Raw genomic sequence first — 15,533 nt, forward strand, 5'->3', positions numbered from 1 at the left:
AATAATTCATCTGCTTTCCCTGTCACTTCATCATTTGTTCACAGCTTGGCTGAGTTAGAATTCAAAAATGCTATGAATTGTTCTGTGGAAAACTTCAAATATTGTCCACGGCCTGTATGACCTTAGCAGCTGATCCATCTCCTTTAATATCAGTGAAAAGTCTTCATTTATCTTCAGGGATGGTTGAATTAGACCCTAGCAATCTTGTTTTTCCTGATTTTTCTTATTCTTTCTCTCTGCTGATGCCAGCCTGCTTTAGCTGCAGGGAGGAAAGTGACTAAGGTGTTTATTTTGTGATTAATGCCTGCAATCACCTTATACACTGAGAGAAACTTCAGAAGTGTTGGTCTGTCAATCCTTCAGGTCTCATAAACAGATGCTAAGACAGATAGACAGATAGACTGCTCAGGAGATACTGTGGTAAGATATGCAGGTAAGGAAGTTGCAGTGTTTTTGTCTATTTGACTGACAGAGAAGTCACTGATTTTGTTCTCCTGTTAGTGGCCAGATTAGTTTTAAGAATTTCCTAAAGATTAGGAAAGGGAATAGAGGAAAATAAATGTCTCAACAAATAAAAAATTTGATGCTATTGAGTGTGATAGCTGATCACATTGGCTTTGCTATTGCTTTAAATATTTGTTCTAAAACTGAAATAATATGCTTGATGCTTAATTCTGGTTTGATGGAAAATGTTACTTTGCATAAATTCATAGCTGTCTGCAAGAATGCACTGAATCACACAAAGTAAATCTCCCAAGCAAATTACCTTTTAGGAAAATATATTATTTCCCTTGGTCTCAAAGGAGAAAGCAAGCTTTGGTAAAAGAATGAGGGCTTTTATTATGTATTATCAAGAGGAGAGGAAACTCTGAAATGAAATGAAAAAATTAAGGCAGTCAAAACTAAGGTAAACTACTTTGAAAGTTAGTAGTGGTGAGCAGTGCGGACTCACTGGCTGCTGACCTATTTCTCCCATCATAGGTCATTACTGACTCTCAGGTTTCCACCTGACGGAAGGCAGGTACTACAAACATCCAGTACAGCTCCTTGAATGTGTGGTTGAAAGAGCTTGAGGGCAAGCAGAGAGGGGACTGTGGGAGTCTGGAAGCAAAGCAAAGCAGTGGAGAGATTAATAACTTTATTTGAGTGTGCACTGACATAACGAAGAGTTAGAGTGCATAGAAAGTTCAAACTTAGGCTCTGAGAAAGCATTTGGCTTGTTAGGAATTTTTCTTGAATGCTGCCTGTATGGGACAAGCAACAGTTCTTGTTACTTTTAAAAAGCAAGGATGCAGAGAACAAATTTTATGCACCTCTGAGAGGTGAAAAGGAAGGCAGTTTATGTCTTCTGAAAGGTGGCATAGGATTTACTGTGACTGCATGCAGAGTAAAAAGTGACTGTATCCTCCCCTGGCTAACATTATCCTGTTTTTTCTTCTGCACAGACCCAACAACCAATTTTAGGTGGACTTTTACGCAAGCTATAATGACTCCTGGAGCTCAGCATATAAAGGGGAAATTTGTCACTGCCTGGAGAGAATGCAGTTAATAGTTTGGGTGAAAAACGCAAATAGTCGTATACTACTATTTTTGGTGTCTGTGAAGCAGTAAACTGATATAGAGAACCATAGCATATTCTTTCTGAATACATGAGAAAAGATACTGCCTTACAACTAGGCTGCGTGTAGACAACAAATCTCTGATGCTTTTCCTCTCTTAACCTCAGTTAAACTTCGGTGGCACCCTGAGGCTTCTGTCTTTAGGATAAAAAAAAAAAACAGCAATGGATTTTACTGCTGAAGTTTCATCATGAGCAGATATAGATAAAGTTGATATTGCAAATGAATTCCTATAGTGGAGGTTTCTCTATCCTATAATGGCTTAAAAGATCACATCATTCTTAAAATTCAACAAAGGTGAATATTTTGATGAATTTTGAATAGATTAGACAAAAATCCTCTAATTTGTATAGTTTATAATAAAGAGAAAAACTAAAAATGAGAAAAGAAATGTGACTGACTTTTCTGGCATCCTCTGAGTAATCAGTATAAAAGTTAATTTAATTTTTGTTCTTTTCCCTAACTAAATTTCTTTTCTAGTATTCAAATTATTTAGACAAAATACCAATTTATTTGCAAGGTGAGATTCATGGATTTTAGGTGAAAACTCGGTGCCTGACTAAAGTTACTAAAGTGACTACTTTTTTACTGTCTTTACCCAAGGAAATGGTCACTTCTTAACATCTATGAATCTGAGTTATCTCACCCAACTTTTTCTGTCTAAAACAGCCATTCAATGAATGAATACACACAGAAACAGGAAAAAAAACATACATGACAAATCTACCTTCTTTTGATGCATGTTTAATTAGGAATGGGATTCCTAACTTCACCTACATAAATACAGCAAAAAATACAACTAATCTGCTAGCTCTGGAGAGAGTGGATAGAAATAAGCGTCACCAAAGGGCTATTTATTCCAACAGTGTAGGGCACTTATTTTAGGGTGTCTATAGACACCAGAGGTGTCTATTTTTCTGTATCATCTGTAGAGTAAGATGGGTTCCATTGTGAAGGCCATGAGACTTTGAGGTGCCTAGAAAGAGCAAAGGAAGAGCTGGATAGCCTGGGAACATGACTGCACCAGGGGAGCCAGGAACAGGGGGAAGAAGGTGTGTCAAGGCAACCTGAGGAATATTGCAATATAAGGTCATGAACCACACGAGGTAGCAACAAGGGGTAGGAGAATATGATAGGCAAGAAGCTGTGCGGAAGAATGACTGGATATGAGAAATACGTAGCTGCAGGCATAAGACAGGAATCAGTAGAAGGCTAGAGGGAAAGTATGAATTATGCAGACAATTATCCTTTCTGATTAGGAAAGGAAACCTTCAGGGGTGGAATGGCAGTTCCTCACAATTTAGGAAATAGCAAAGAGTCTCTGGAATCCATTCCAAGCAGCAGAGGGAAGCCTACGGTTTCGTGCAGGTATTTTATTTTTAACTTGAGATGACAACAATGAAAAGTACAAAAGGAAAAGCACTGAGAGCAGCTGGCTTCCCAGCAAAAGTGAAAAAAGTCAGCAGGCAAGCAAAAGCAACAAGAGCAGAAGTGGAGAACTCATTTTAAACTCCAGATCCCAATTAAAGCTCAGAAGATTTTTAAGTCCCTTAAGGGAAGGTGGCTGGGGATATGACATTTGGAGTCAAAGACATGATGCAGAAAAAGAGACAAGAGAATTGCTTTAAAATATGGTGAGATAGAATAGACCTCAGTGTCAACTCCTAAATATGATACAAACAGCTAAATGAAGGAATTAGCAGTCATTATATATGTATGAAAGATAAAACTCTTGCATCATATAATTCTTGTACCTATAGCTGCAATTCTTTAAGCTTCTACGGGACTATTCATTATTTCTGAAATACCTGGGTTTATTTTGAAATAATCAAGCTAGAATTATTTTTAAAACTGAAAAACAACAAAAAATATATGTCTGTTTATGAGGGAGGAACTAGCCTGAATCAATATGTATCTTGAGGGGAAAGCTGAGCAATGAAAAATAACTATCATGAATGGAAATACCCATGTACAGTAGCTGAAGCTACTGTTGCTAGTGATATCATAAAGCAACCAAAAATGCTTGCTCTAGGGACCTACAAACCATAATCTGTTGGTGCTGTTATTTGTCTCAATTCAAGAAATGGACTGAGAGAAAATGAAACGGATAGCAGAGTATGTGTGTATAAGCTGAAGTGAATGTTTTCTCTCTTTGACTCACATGTTTACATTTTTGAGAAGTAAATATTAATTTATTTTTTTTTGGTTAGCTATTTAGTGAACACAGTATTGTACATATGGCAAAACTAGTGCCACTGGCCAAGAATACAGAGAAACATTTCCATCCAAGAAACATGGTGTGTGTGGGGAGAAGAGGGAGAATAGATGCAAATGGAAGTCAATATCTTTTACTTAGCTTTAGGGGCAAAATGTTTTATACAGCTAACAATGCTAAAACTAGAGTACAATATATCATCTTTTGTACTGTGTGTAATCAGTATTTAGGGCTTTTTATTTTCTCAAATAGTTCCATTAGCTCATTCAGACAGAGCTTGTACCATTTCAGTGGATCTCCTGCTGTCAGGAATTATACACACTGAGGTAAACTGTAGATTAACCACCTATGGATTGTGTGGAAGAAGCTTTGCCATTTGGAATGTCAGCTACAAAAGCATTACTATTTCTGATTCTGTCAGTACATTAAAATAATATTATAATAATTCAGATGTCCTTCACTTTTACCATTAAATTCTCATACACTATAGATGTTGAGATTGTCTTAACCTTTATACTTTGATGAACCCTAAAACTCACCCTTTCCTTATATAAAAAAATGAACACTCTGCTGAAAATTTGCTAATCAAAATGAAGGAAGATTATATAAAACAGGAAAGGATTTATATCTGGCAAAATATTTGACCTTTTGCCAGCTATCACCATGTTCTTGCTGTCTTAGGAGGAATGTTATCTGGGCAGGAGTTATGTGTAAATGCTCTTCATTAAAGCAAATGAAAATGAAGTTACACATCTCATAGGTTCAAGAAGTCAGGTAGTAAGAAGATCTTTAAGAAAAATATTTTCCATCAGTGATAGGTGGGCATTGATACATGCTAGAACCTGTAAAAAGGCACAAGTGAGCGCGAATTGAAAATATTATGCCATCTGTGTGCGTTCATATGGTAAAAAATACACTCAGGGATTGATAAGATCAAAAAGCATGGTAGGTTGATTTGATTTTAGTGTAAAGGAAAAGCACCTCAGCTATTCCCTTCACCTGAGGGAGACAGAGATCCTTCTGAAACAAATCTTGGTTCGTTGGGTTCTTCTCTGGAGTAAAGTGATCATTGCTTTCAAACAGCTGACAGTTTCTTGATTTTGTTTGGTAACATTTACTATTTCAAAAGGTATAACTTTCGTAGCACTACTATACATTTATCTATAATACCATGGTTCTGTCATTCTCTTGCTTGACCATCTGCATTTTTAAGATGGAACACTGTGGTGGTTTTACTCGGGTGGGCAACTGAGCTCAACCACAGCCACTCTCTCACACCCTCTCCTCCAAGGGAAGGGGGAGAAAATACGATGCAAAGGGCTCAAGGGTTGCGATACGGACAGGGAGATCGCTCAACAATTATTGCGATGGGCAAAACAGACTTAGAGTAGGGAGACAGTAAGATTTGTTGCCTATTACTGACAAGCTAGAGAAGTGAGAAACAAAGGAAAAAAACACAACAAAATCGCCTTCCCCCCATCCACCCTCTTCCATCTGCCCCCTCCCAAGCGATGCAGGGGAACTGGGGAATGGGGGCTGCGGTCAGTCCCTGATGCTTCGTCTCCGCCGCTCCTTCACGGTCACTCCCTGCCCCTGCTCCACGCGGGGTCCCTCCCACGGGATGCCGTCCTGCCCGAACTGAGCCTGCGGGGGCTGCCCACAGGCAGCAGCTCTTCAAGCACTGCTCCACATGGCTCCGTACCACGGGGTCCATCCCCCAGGAGCAAACTGCTCCAGCACGGGTCCCCCACGGGCGGCAGCTCCCCCCAGACCCCCTGCTCCTGCGTGGGCTCCTCTCCATGGGCTGCAGCGTGGAGATCTGCTCCGTGTGGGACCCATGGGCTGCAGGGGGACAGCCTGCTCCACCAGGGGCCTCTCCACAGGCCACAGGGGACTTCTGCTCTGGAGCCTGGATCAACTCTCCCCCTCCTTCTGCCCTGACCTTTGGGGTCTGCAAGGCTGTTTCTCACTCCTCTCTCTCTCTTCCAGCTGCTGTTCACCAGCAGTTTTTATTTTTCTGTTCTTAAATATGCTCTCACAGAGGCGCAAACAACACCACTTATTGGCTCGGCTCTGGCCAGCGGTGGGGCCCTTATTTAAAAAGGGGCAGCTTCTGGATTCTTCTCACAGAAGCCACCCGTGTCCCCCTGGTACCAAAACCTTGCTACACAAATCCACTACAAACACACATTTTAAAGGCAAAATATTTTAAAGGTACTTTAATCACATTAGTCTGCTGATTTATTTTGCATTCAGCCCCTACAATAGACCTCAACAGCAAGGAGAATCCATTCTATGTATTTAAAAAAAAAAAAAAAAAAAGTAAAAAAAAGGAGAAAAAAAAGAGGAAATTGGACCAAATGCCAGACTGATTTATTATAGGCCACATTTAAACAATTATTATTTTGTAAAGAGTCTCTATAAAATAGAAGATGTTTCGGGACTTACTTTGAAAATTTTTTTCATTATTGGCACACCTGGAAGTCCTTGATCAGAATCCCATTGTGCAAGACACTGTGCAAACAGACTGCAAAAAGATGGTCTCTTCTCCAAAGAATTTAAAATCTAAGGGTGAGATAACAGGAAACAAATGCAGACAAACAGTGGAGTCAAGGAAAGCATGAGTCAATACCAGAAGCTGTGAGTCAAGAGCATAAGTGGTAGTTTCACTATAGCTTGTAACTGTGAAGTTTTCAGCAAAATGATATTTATATGCAGCTTAGAGGAGTGCAAATAAATGTCTTTGTATAACTTCATAGGAATGCTCGTTTAAATATTTAAAAAATTGACAATGGCAATTTTAACCGGAAGAGCAGAAATCAGAGTCAATAGATGCAGAAAGCTAAATAATAGATTGTTAAAGAAAAGATGTGTAAGCTTACGTTTGATTCGATGTTTGAAGATGTGCTTGCAAAGAGCTGTGAAGAGATAGTTGATACATGGAGTATGCTTTTCCTTTTAAAAAAATAGATTTATGTAACGTGTGTTCTTGTTCTTATCTCCTATCACTGCAAGCAAAAGCTTTTTCAGGCATTAAGACTCCCAGAACAGGCTATCTCCTGGGAGGCTTGAAGGTTTCCTAATGATGAAAGGAAAGAAAAAGAGGTCTGGGGGGAGACAATGTTCAGGTTTCTGAAGTGCTACTCACACATACCATTTATTCTATATATGTCATGGGAGAAATACACACTGACACACCTTTTTTTTTGCAAATATATGTAAATGTACATGTAAATCACACCTCTGACATTTGGCAGGTTGTCTACTGAGCTCTAGCAACATCGTTGCTAGTCGTTGGCCTTTGAAGACTGTCAAAATTTAAAGTTCTCAGGTGGATATGTGCTTTCATTTCATTCATGTAACTGTACTTAAGCTGACTGAGATATAAAATAGCAGAAATACTGATGTCCCTGCCAAGGGTGTCTGCCAGCAAGCTAAATTTGGCAGCATGCCAAAGCAACTAGCGAATTCCAATTAAAACCTTGTGTTATTGTTGCCTGGAAAGCATGTCTGTAAGGACATGCAGCAGTTAGATCAATGCACCAGCAAGACCAATGTACTTTACTACAAGTATTGGGTTTCTGTGTCCAGGTGTAGGTAGCAGGCGGCCTCTGTTGGGAGGACAGTGCTGGACACAGCCAGCTCCAGCAACCCCACAGCGCGGCACAGCTGAGCCCATCGGCTTCACGTGAGGCACCTCAGGAAAGTGTATTTTAGAAAGGGCAGAAAAGGCCATAGAGAGGAGGAAGGAGGGTTTGTAGAGGAGTCTGGAGTGAACAAGTTAAGCTGAGCATGGAAAAGGGATGAGGAAGGATGTTGCTTTAATGTTTGTCTTTTTGTTTCTGAGTATGAGATGCAGGAATGAAACATCTATATATTCATTCATAATAAAGTTAATTTTCCCCATGCTGACTCTGTTTTGCCCATGATGGTATATGGAGAGTGATTTCCCTGGTTTTACCTTGAGACATGAACTTTCTTGCTCCTGCTCTCTTTTCTCCCTGCCACCCAGCTGAGGAGGAAGGGGGTGAGCAAGGAGCCGAGTGGGAGTTTTGCTATTAGCCAAGGCTAACCCATGCTGCTTTATGCTTACTTGCTAGGTCATTTGTCCTTTGATGTGCACACAATTTTAACTCATACCAGCTACTTTATGTAGGAGAATTAGAGCCTCACACCTATAACATAACTGTTCCAAAAGATCAGTACTAGTAGATTTTGCAGACAAAAATATTTTCAAACTTAGGTGACATGTCAACAATCAGCTAGTCTCTGCTTATAAGAAATGTGCATTTGCCAATTCCATAAGATTTTCTTGACCAGACTGTGACAAGCTGAACATAAAACCCAGGATAAGTATACTATGCATTGTAATAACTTAGCTACTACTTCTAAGAATGATTACCTGCAATACTGTGGCTCTGAAATTCAGACACTGAAACATACAGATTTCATAAATACTAGCCAAGAAGAGCTTCAGCTAATGTTGTTGGAAATGATAGACATTTGACACTGCTAAAAATCAGGTGTCAAATAAATATCTTGTTTGTTTATATATAATTTGAGGTTTTGAATAGAATAATTCAGAATTTTTTAAGCCTGACAGTGCTTCTGGCTACTGTTATCAAAAGCATGTAAAGTTGGTTATGTCACTAAAGCTCAGGTAAAAATCAGCTAATGAGGTTAAAGGTATCAGTTAAAAGCAAACATTTTAAAATACATGTTTTATACCCAGTGAAATCAGGATATTCACACTTAAGGCTGAGTTTGCATGTTAAATTTCAAGCGTATGTTGAGTACTATACTTTAGAATGTCTCCCTTTCATCTAAAATATATGCCGATTAACTTAAAACATATCAACATCATAAATTATAGATCACTACAGATTAGTTATAGCCAAACTACCGAGGCTATTAGAGTCATTTATGAAGGGGGCAGAGGAAGGGCAAAAGAGAGACAGAGGCAGACTTCCTTTAACTCTCTTGCTACTCATCTATTAGGAAAGGAAATCTGGGGCCTGTGGTACAGGCAAGCATGATCTAAGGACTGCTTTAACTGGTAAAGATTTTTAATATGTCTTTTTGACATCTAGAAGACTGCAGGATTTGCAATACTTTGATTCATTACTTCTGTAAGCCATGTTTCTGCGATGCTTTAAGAGCTAGGATGGTGCTTTCTGAACCAAAGCTCCATATGTTGGGGACTGTATGTCCAGGGAATAATTTGTAGAGTAGTTATGTTATACCACAGCTCCTACCTGCTGGAAAGTCTGACACAAAGGGGCTATGGAAAACTGGCTTGCCACCCCTAACATTTCCATAATAGTTACAGTAGAATATGCTGATGTAAATCCATTCAACACTCCCTCCATCTGTTCATTGCCCAGATGATGTGACAAACAACATAAAATGCAGAGCCTACAAAACAGCAACTTAAATCCCATGAGAACAATCCAAGTATTTCTTCGTGGAACAAGGAAAAGTTTTAGATAAGCCACCTCTATATGTTTAGGAGTCCTGGCTTCATAACATTTTCAGTGTTTGCAGCTGACCAAGGGAAAAGAAGGCTGATATAGAGCATTCTCTAATGAAATTTATGTGAGTGGCAGCTAGTTAACTCAAAATCAGTCCACTGCACAGTGCTTATATGACATATAAAGAGACTTCTGTGAGGTAGATATAATTTCATTGTTGAAGTATAACATATTGTTGATAAAAAGCTTTTGTGAAAAAAGTAGGTTTGGGAATACAGAAAATATATATACAGTATGCAGTCTTCTCTGTGGTATCTGAACATATGCACAAAATTAAAGAATTACACTAGAGTCTGAGCTGAATTTGAATATAAAACGTTATATGAATAAAAAGTTGAATATAAAAGGTTATATGAAGTAGCAATGTCCAGAATTTTATTCTGCCTCCTTCCCTGCCCTCCCCCACCCCCAAGGAAAAAAAAAAAAAAGATCCAAAGAGAAAACCAGTGCATGGACATTAGTTAGAATTTTCTTCCCTAAAACACATCTTATTTCAACTGCATTCTGTAGTGGTGACATTCAATCAAAGGAATAACACATTTGAGTTTAGATGGCTCTCACCAGGTTCTGAGATTTTTTGGGTCTCCATTTACAGCTACGTGGGTTTGTGGTTGCAAATACATAAAATAAATAAATAAATAAATAAATAAATAAATAAAAATTGTCCAGTACTGCAGTTGCATTTTAGCTAAAACTGTACGAACTGCCATTTTTATATGCACCACATAGACATACAGTCTTGAAATTTTGCTTTGTGCTCTCACTTTTTGACTAGCTCCATTTAGAAACTTAAATTACTTGCCGTTCCTAGATTGGATATAAGCATCAGGCATCTCTCTAATTTTTATTACCATCCCTTGATATGAAATACAGCAGTTTGTTTCCATCAGACATTTATAATTTAGTTCAGAGTATAACTTTAACTTCAATGTATAATTCAAGGAAGCTACTGCTCTGGGCACCAGACAGGATTGACCCTTGTTCCCAAGTCTAGAAAATAAATACTGAAGATCAAATACTGCAGTTAAGATCTAAGCAGTTATTTAGTTAAATGTGACTAAATTATTTAAGGTAGAGGATGAGATTTGTATTGTGGTACATCTAATGACATGATGGTGAAAACATTTAGCTTTCTAAATACATAAGGATGTACATATTTATATTTATATTTGTAAAATACTTAAACACACTCATTAAAGCTTAATGGGAAGTGTGTTTAGGCACATTTAAAGGATGTTTGCCTGTATATCTTTGGGTACAGGTCTGTTAATTCTGCTTCTCAGTGTCACTGTGTTTTCCACTTAACTGTATGGGAGTTGTTGATAGTAAGCACTCTGAAGATTGAGTCTATATTAGGGAGATGAAGGCAGGTAACTGAAAAATAAATACAAACCATTTGATATTCTCAATTGAATCTTATAGAGTGACATAAAAAAAAAGATGAACCAGATTAGAACACAATTTGGAAATGTATCTATAATGGCACACCTTAATGGAAATAGAGATATACTTTTGTTTATGAAAACAGTGAATATTGAAATGCCGAGTCTTTTCTAAACTAATGTACAGCACACAGAATATGAACATAATGAGCATATGTATGATCACTACTCTAATAATTAATTTATTATTATCGCAACTTTAAATAACTATAAATAATATTAATTGCATTATCATTATTTTAGAAGTCCACACAGTAGACAAGAATCCTGTCATGTAATTCTGATCATTGAACAAGAAAATGGCCTCTGCCACAGGTATTTCCAATGTTTATGTAATCTATTTCTGCAAGAGATGGCTACAGACAGAACTTGTGAAAAAGAAGTAGAGAGACAAAGACGTACAGATTACAAGACCATTAATTCGGTCTGCCAACAGCTGTTGACAAGTTTTTTAAAAAAAACATAATGAGAGAAAAAGAGCTCTAACATGGGTTTTGAAGGAAGATAATGCAGTATTCTTGTACCTGGTGGTTCATGGCAACTTGCACAGCCACCTCTTTGGATAATTATGATATGTTGCCCTTAGGTGATGGGAAAGAAGAAGAAAGATTGCTTCATCCTGAGGATCTAAGCAAAAGATACAGGGGAGTGGGACTGACAATCCAGAAACACACTAAAACCAGTTATAAAATATAAAATTAATTCTCTCTGTTAGGTATCAGATTCATTGAATCAAATGACAGATTCGGTATGATTTGATTCAACATCATATTTCATTAAATGTCCAGGGGAGAATCGTGTGCTTCTATTACAGGTACATATACACACTTGCATTACATTGTATTTTAAAGATTGTAGAAGCATCATGATACTGAAAGTACTTTGGAGCTGCCTGGTTAAAGTGGCTGAGTTTTTTGCACTGTTAAACTTGTTTGTGCTCCTGAGACCTAATAAGGTGAGATAGACTCACAATGGTGTAAATTACAGCCATGACGGTATGAACTTTGGTTCTGCTGAGAAATGTTGTACCATTAGAATTTAACTGCCTTCTTCTTGCTACTGTTGTTTTGCTTATATATCCAGCTCTACCATACAAGTTAGCACATTTTTTTTTCAGCCTTTTACTGCTCTATAGAAACAAATACCACTTGCATCACTCTGACAGATGATGCTGTTCATTTTCCTTTTTGAATTAACTCAGCTTTATGGTCTCTGTCCTTACCCAGATTAACTGGATACAGATTTTCATTTGCTTGTGCGGTGTTGGAATATGAAGCATGTTTCCCTGGAAACTTTAAATGTCTGAAGCAATCATTTACATACACAATATTGTCATCAAAGCTGCACACTTTTTCAGTTGAAGTTAAAAACAAACAAACAAAAATCTCTACCTGTTTGTATGAAAATATTTGCATTTTAAACACTCTGAGAAAACCCTTATATTTAATTTTGGAGACCAAAGACTTAATTGTTCTTATAACAAATCTGGAAATAATTTCACTTGTAGACTAATTGCATTCACTGGAATAACTGTTCAAAGCTTCAGAATTCTGCTTAAATATTTACCTCTAATTGCCATGCAAAACACTTCTGCCCTTTCCTCTGTGTAGGGCAAAAACAACTGTCACTTTAGCATAGATTTACTTCACCAGTCAAGAATGTTTGGATTGTTTTAATCATTCAGATAACTCTGACATTCTCTTCAAAGCTATTCACAGAAATTTCTTCTAACTGTTATTTTTTACTGACAGATACCCATTCAATATTCCCTCCCCCTCTCCTGCCTTTCCCCTTTCCTTTCTCTTCTCTCTACCCTCTTTCCTAAGCCAAATGCCAAGGAATTGGGAAACAGGAAAAATGCATGCATGTGCACATATGTGCTCGCATATGCACACAGCTCCACAATGTGTCATTAGAACATTTTGACGCTTTCAACTTAACTGCAGCTCCAAGGCTTTGCCATCCTCAGTCTGCCTTAGAAGGAGAGCGCAGTATAGCAGCAGGCAAATATTCTTTTAATGCTAATTTCTAAAATATTTGACCAAATGAGATTGAATAGCAGTATGCAAAGCTCAAAATGCTGGAAGTTTTAACTAAGATCATAGTTACGGATCCGACCGGATTACCTAGCTCAAATTTATCCTGTTTTTAAATAGGCATCTGTATCATATAAGTCTATCTTTGAACTGGAAGCCACAATACTAATGATTAATAGTAATTATCTACATAAAGACATTCAGGAAGTTTTAGGCACTTTGATGTATTACAGAGACATTATTAATTTTGTTTTTCAGAAGGGAAAACAATAGGTGAGAGAGAATGCAACTCTCCAAAAGGTCATACAGTAAATATTGACAAAATTGACTTCCAGAATGAAATCTTGGTTTCGGTGTAATCAAAGGCAAAACTCACAGAGAAAATGATGGGCTCTCATCCCAGACTCCTGCCCTGACTAGATGCTACTGAGGGAGACTGAAGTTAAAAATTGTTACTAGAATACAGTTTGAGTATTTTAGGACTTTTATTCACAGCTGAACATTTTCTGAGTATGATATGCTACTTTGCCCTAGATGTTATTACATTGGCTCTCATATGGTGGTGCTCATGTTTGAAAATACAGCGGGGTTAGAAATATGTCCTTTTTTTACTCCTTTGCAGAGCTGAGGGATAAACTGATACATAAACAAATGTTCATCAGCATTTACATAGACTTGTGTGTCATGGGAAGGATTATTTTTCTATAATTAAAATGCCATAAAAAGTGTTTAAGTAACAGCTACTGGGACTAGATGTGTCTGTGGGTACTGATTTCTTCTTACCTTATCAGACACAAAGTTAGTCGAAATGATAGAATTATGTAAGAAAATGAATCATGAAAAGTGAGAAAAAGAATCTGAAATATTTAAAGCTAAATTTAAGGACTCAGAAAGATAGTTATATTCCACATGAAGTGCCAAGATCAAATCCTTTCAGTCTTTCCAGCTCAAATATTTTCTTTAACATTAAAAAGTATTATTACACTTACTGTGCTTCATGCTCTAATTCATATCTAGTAACTTACATATCAGTAATTTATATATCAGTAAATGTCTGACATCAGTCTGACTCTTACTGTCCTCTTTTTAGTAGATGTTTACCTCACATTTCTATCAAACATCTCTGTCACTTAATTAAAATATACTTATTGAAGATAATTTCAGCACTTCCAAAACAGTTGTAATCACCACCTTTTCATCTTCGCCTAGTTTAAATAATTCTGAAACTTTAGTTGACATCTTTTTTTTTTTTCCCTTTAGAACTATATTTTTACAGTGTTAATCTTATGCAGAAAGGTTGAAATATTTTAGTAATACGTTCATAGACACCTTTTCGAATATTGCAGAGTGATGGTATGGTTAAGTAAAAGAAAGCAGGCTAAGTGATGACCAGTTTTTTAAATGATGGTTATAATGAGTGGGGTAGTAAGAGGTTACCTGAATGGCATTTGTTACATTCCATCCTGCTTCCCAGCTGGTGATCTGTCTGACCTGGGCATGTGACAGGGGAGTTGGGGACTCATATCCTGGATCCTGGTGGCAAACGTCAAGCTCAAAGTTCAGGGGTCCGTCTGATTCCTCTCTCTCCTCAATGTGAGCCCTGTTCAGTTCATCTCTTCTAGCAAAATTCACATTCTCTTCATCAGTTTCTAGGCAACTGTCCCATCTTACCATTCCCCAAAAGAAAGATGGTTTTTCCCTAAAGCAGTTGAAAAGAGATGAAAAAGTCTGCTTCAGGTGAGCCATCTTGAATACCAAATATTAAAATCTTTCCTTACTTGTCTTTATTTTTTTCAGCAGTTGTACAGTGTTAATCCTTCTGTTAGATGATCATTGGTATTGTAGCTGCAATTAATAAAGTTCATTGTCCTTAGCACATTTATTTGTTCCAGATTCAAATGCCAACTTAAGAAATATCTCCAGGCTCTTCAACATGCTGCCCAGGGTAGTCTGCAGTGAGATTTAGTAGTCTGCAAGCTGCAATTTAAAATTCAAATCATTTTTTTCCTTTTACCTATGATATCTACGTGGATCAGTCATTCATGAAGAATCTACAGGTGGCTGCAAGAATCTCTTCCTGGAAATTATGCATGTTCCTAATACAAATAAATAGTTCTGCCAAAAAAGAAAAAAAAAAAAGCTTCATTAAAAACTTGAGTTGATGGACTGACTGCTAAATAAGTGCATATAAACAAGTTCACTTTTCCAGATGTAAGAATTTTCTGCTATGTTTTAGTGTCTACAGAGGTCAGTAGAACTTTAAAAATGTTCTTTAAAAAGCTCAAAGTTGCAAGAAAAAAAGAAAAAGTAGCTTGTTCGTAACTATCTAATTCACAGTTGCTGGTGGCACTTAGGAGAAAACATAGAGCTATGATTATATGCTTACTATAGGGGTGTAAGCAGCGATACATTGTGATTATTCATGCTGCGAAATCTTAAAAATAGTATTTACCTAAGTATCACCGTGATTGGAAGGAATTTGTGAAAGAAAGGTAAAGAGAAAGAAAGTTGGGCTGCACAGTTGTAGAATTGTTTATGCCCATTTTCTTTTGATGTTTCCTATCCCTGCCCTATGTTTAATTTCCTAGTTTATTTCTTTAATAAGAACACTAAGTTTTAACAGCTATATTTCTACATTAAAAACTAAATTGTTGGTACAACACTACTAATCATGCTGAAACAATTATTCA

The 15,533-nt window shown here is 37.3% G+C and overlaps 1 protein-coding gene across 2 annotated transcripts in view; it reads right to left on the minus strand.

Moving 5' to 3' along the window:
• LOC310896455 (vesicular inhibitory amino acid transporter-like) overlaps positions 1 to 14,853 on the minus strand; it is a 32,681-nt gene extending 17,828 nt beyond the window's left edge. Inside the window, exons 1-2 of one of the 2 annotated variants that reach the window (XM_083828759.1) lie at positions 6,717 to 8,655; positions 6,283 to 6,399 (exon numbers count right to left, since the gene is read on the minus strand). In XM_083828759.1, the coding sequence (XP_083684885.1) occupies positions 6,283 to 6,300 (18 nt within the window). In that variant the 5' untranslated portion in view covers positions 6,301 to 6,399; positions 6,717 to 8,655. Of the gene's footprint in view, positions 1 to 6,282; positions 6,400 to 6,716; positions 8,656 to 14,280 lie in introns of those variants that run through there. The other variant, XM_083828758.1, reaches the window with a different exon arrangement.
• Between the last annotated feature and the right edge of the window lie 680 nt (positions 14,854 to 15,533).

This window comes from Anser anser (assembly GCF_964211835.1).
Source record: "Anser anser genome assembly, chromosome: 3".
Taxonomy (NCBI): Eukaryota; Metazoa; Chordata; class Aves; order Anseriformes; family Anatidae; genus Anser; species Anser anser.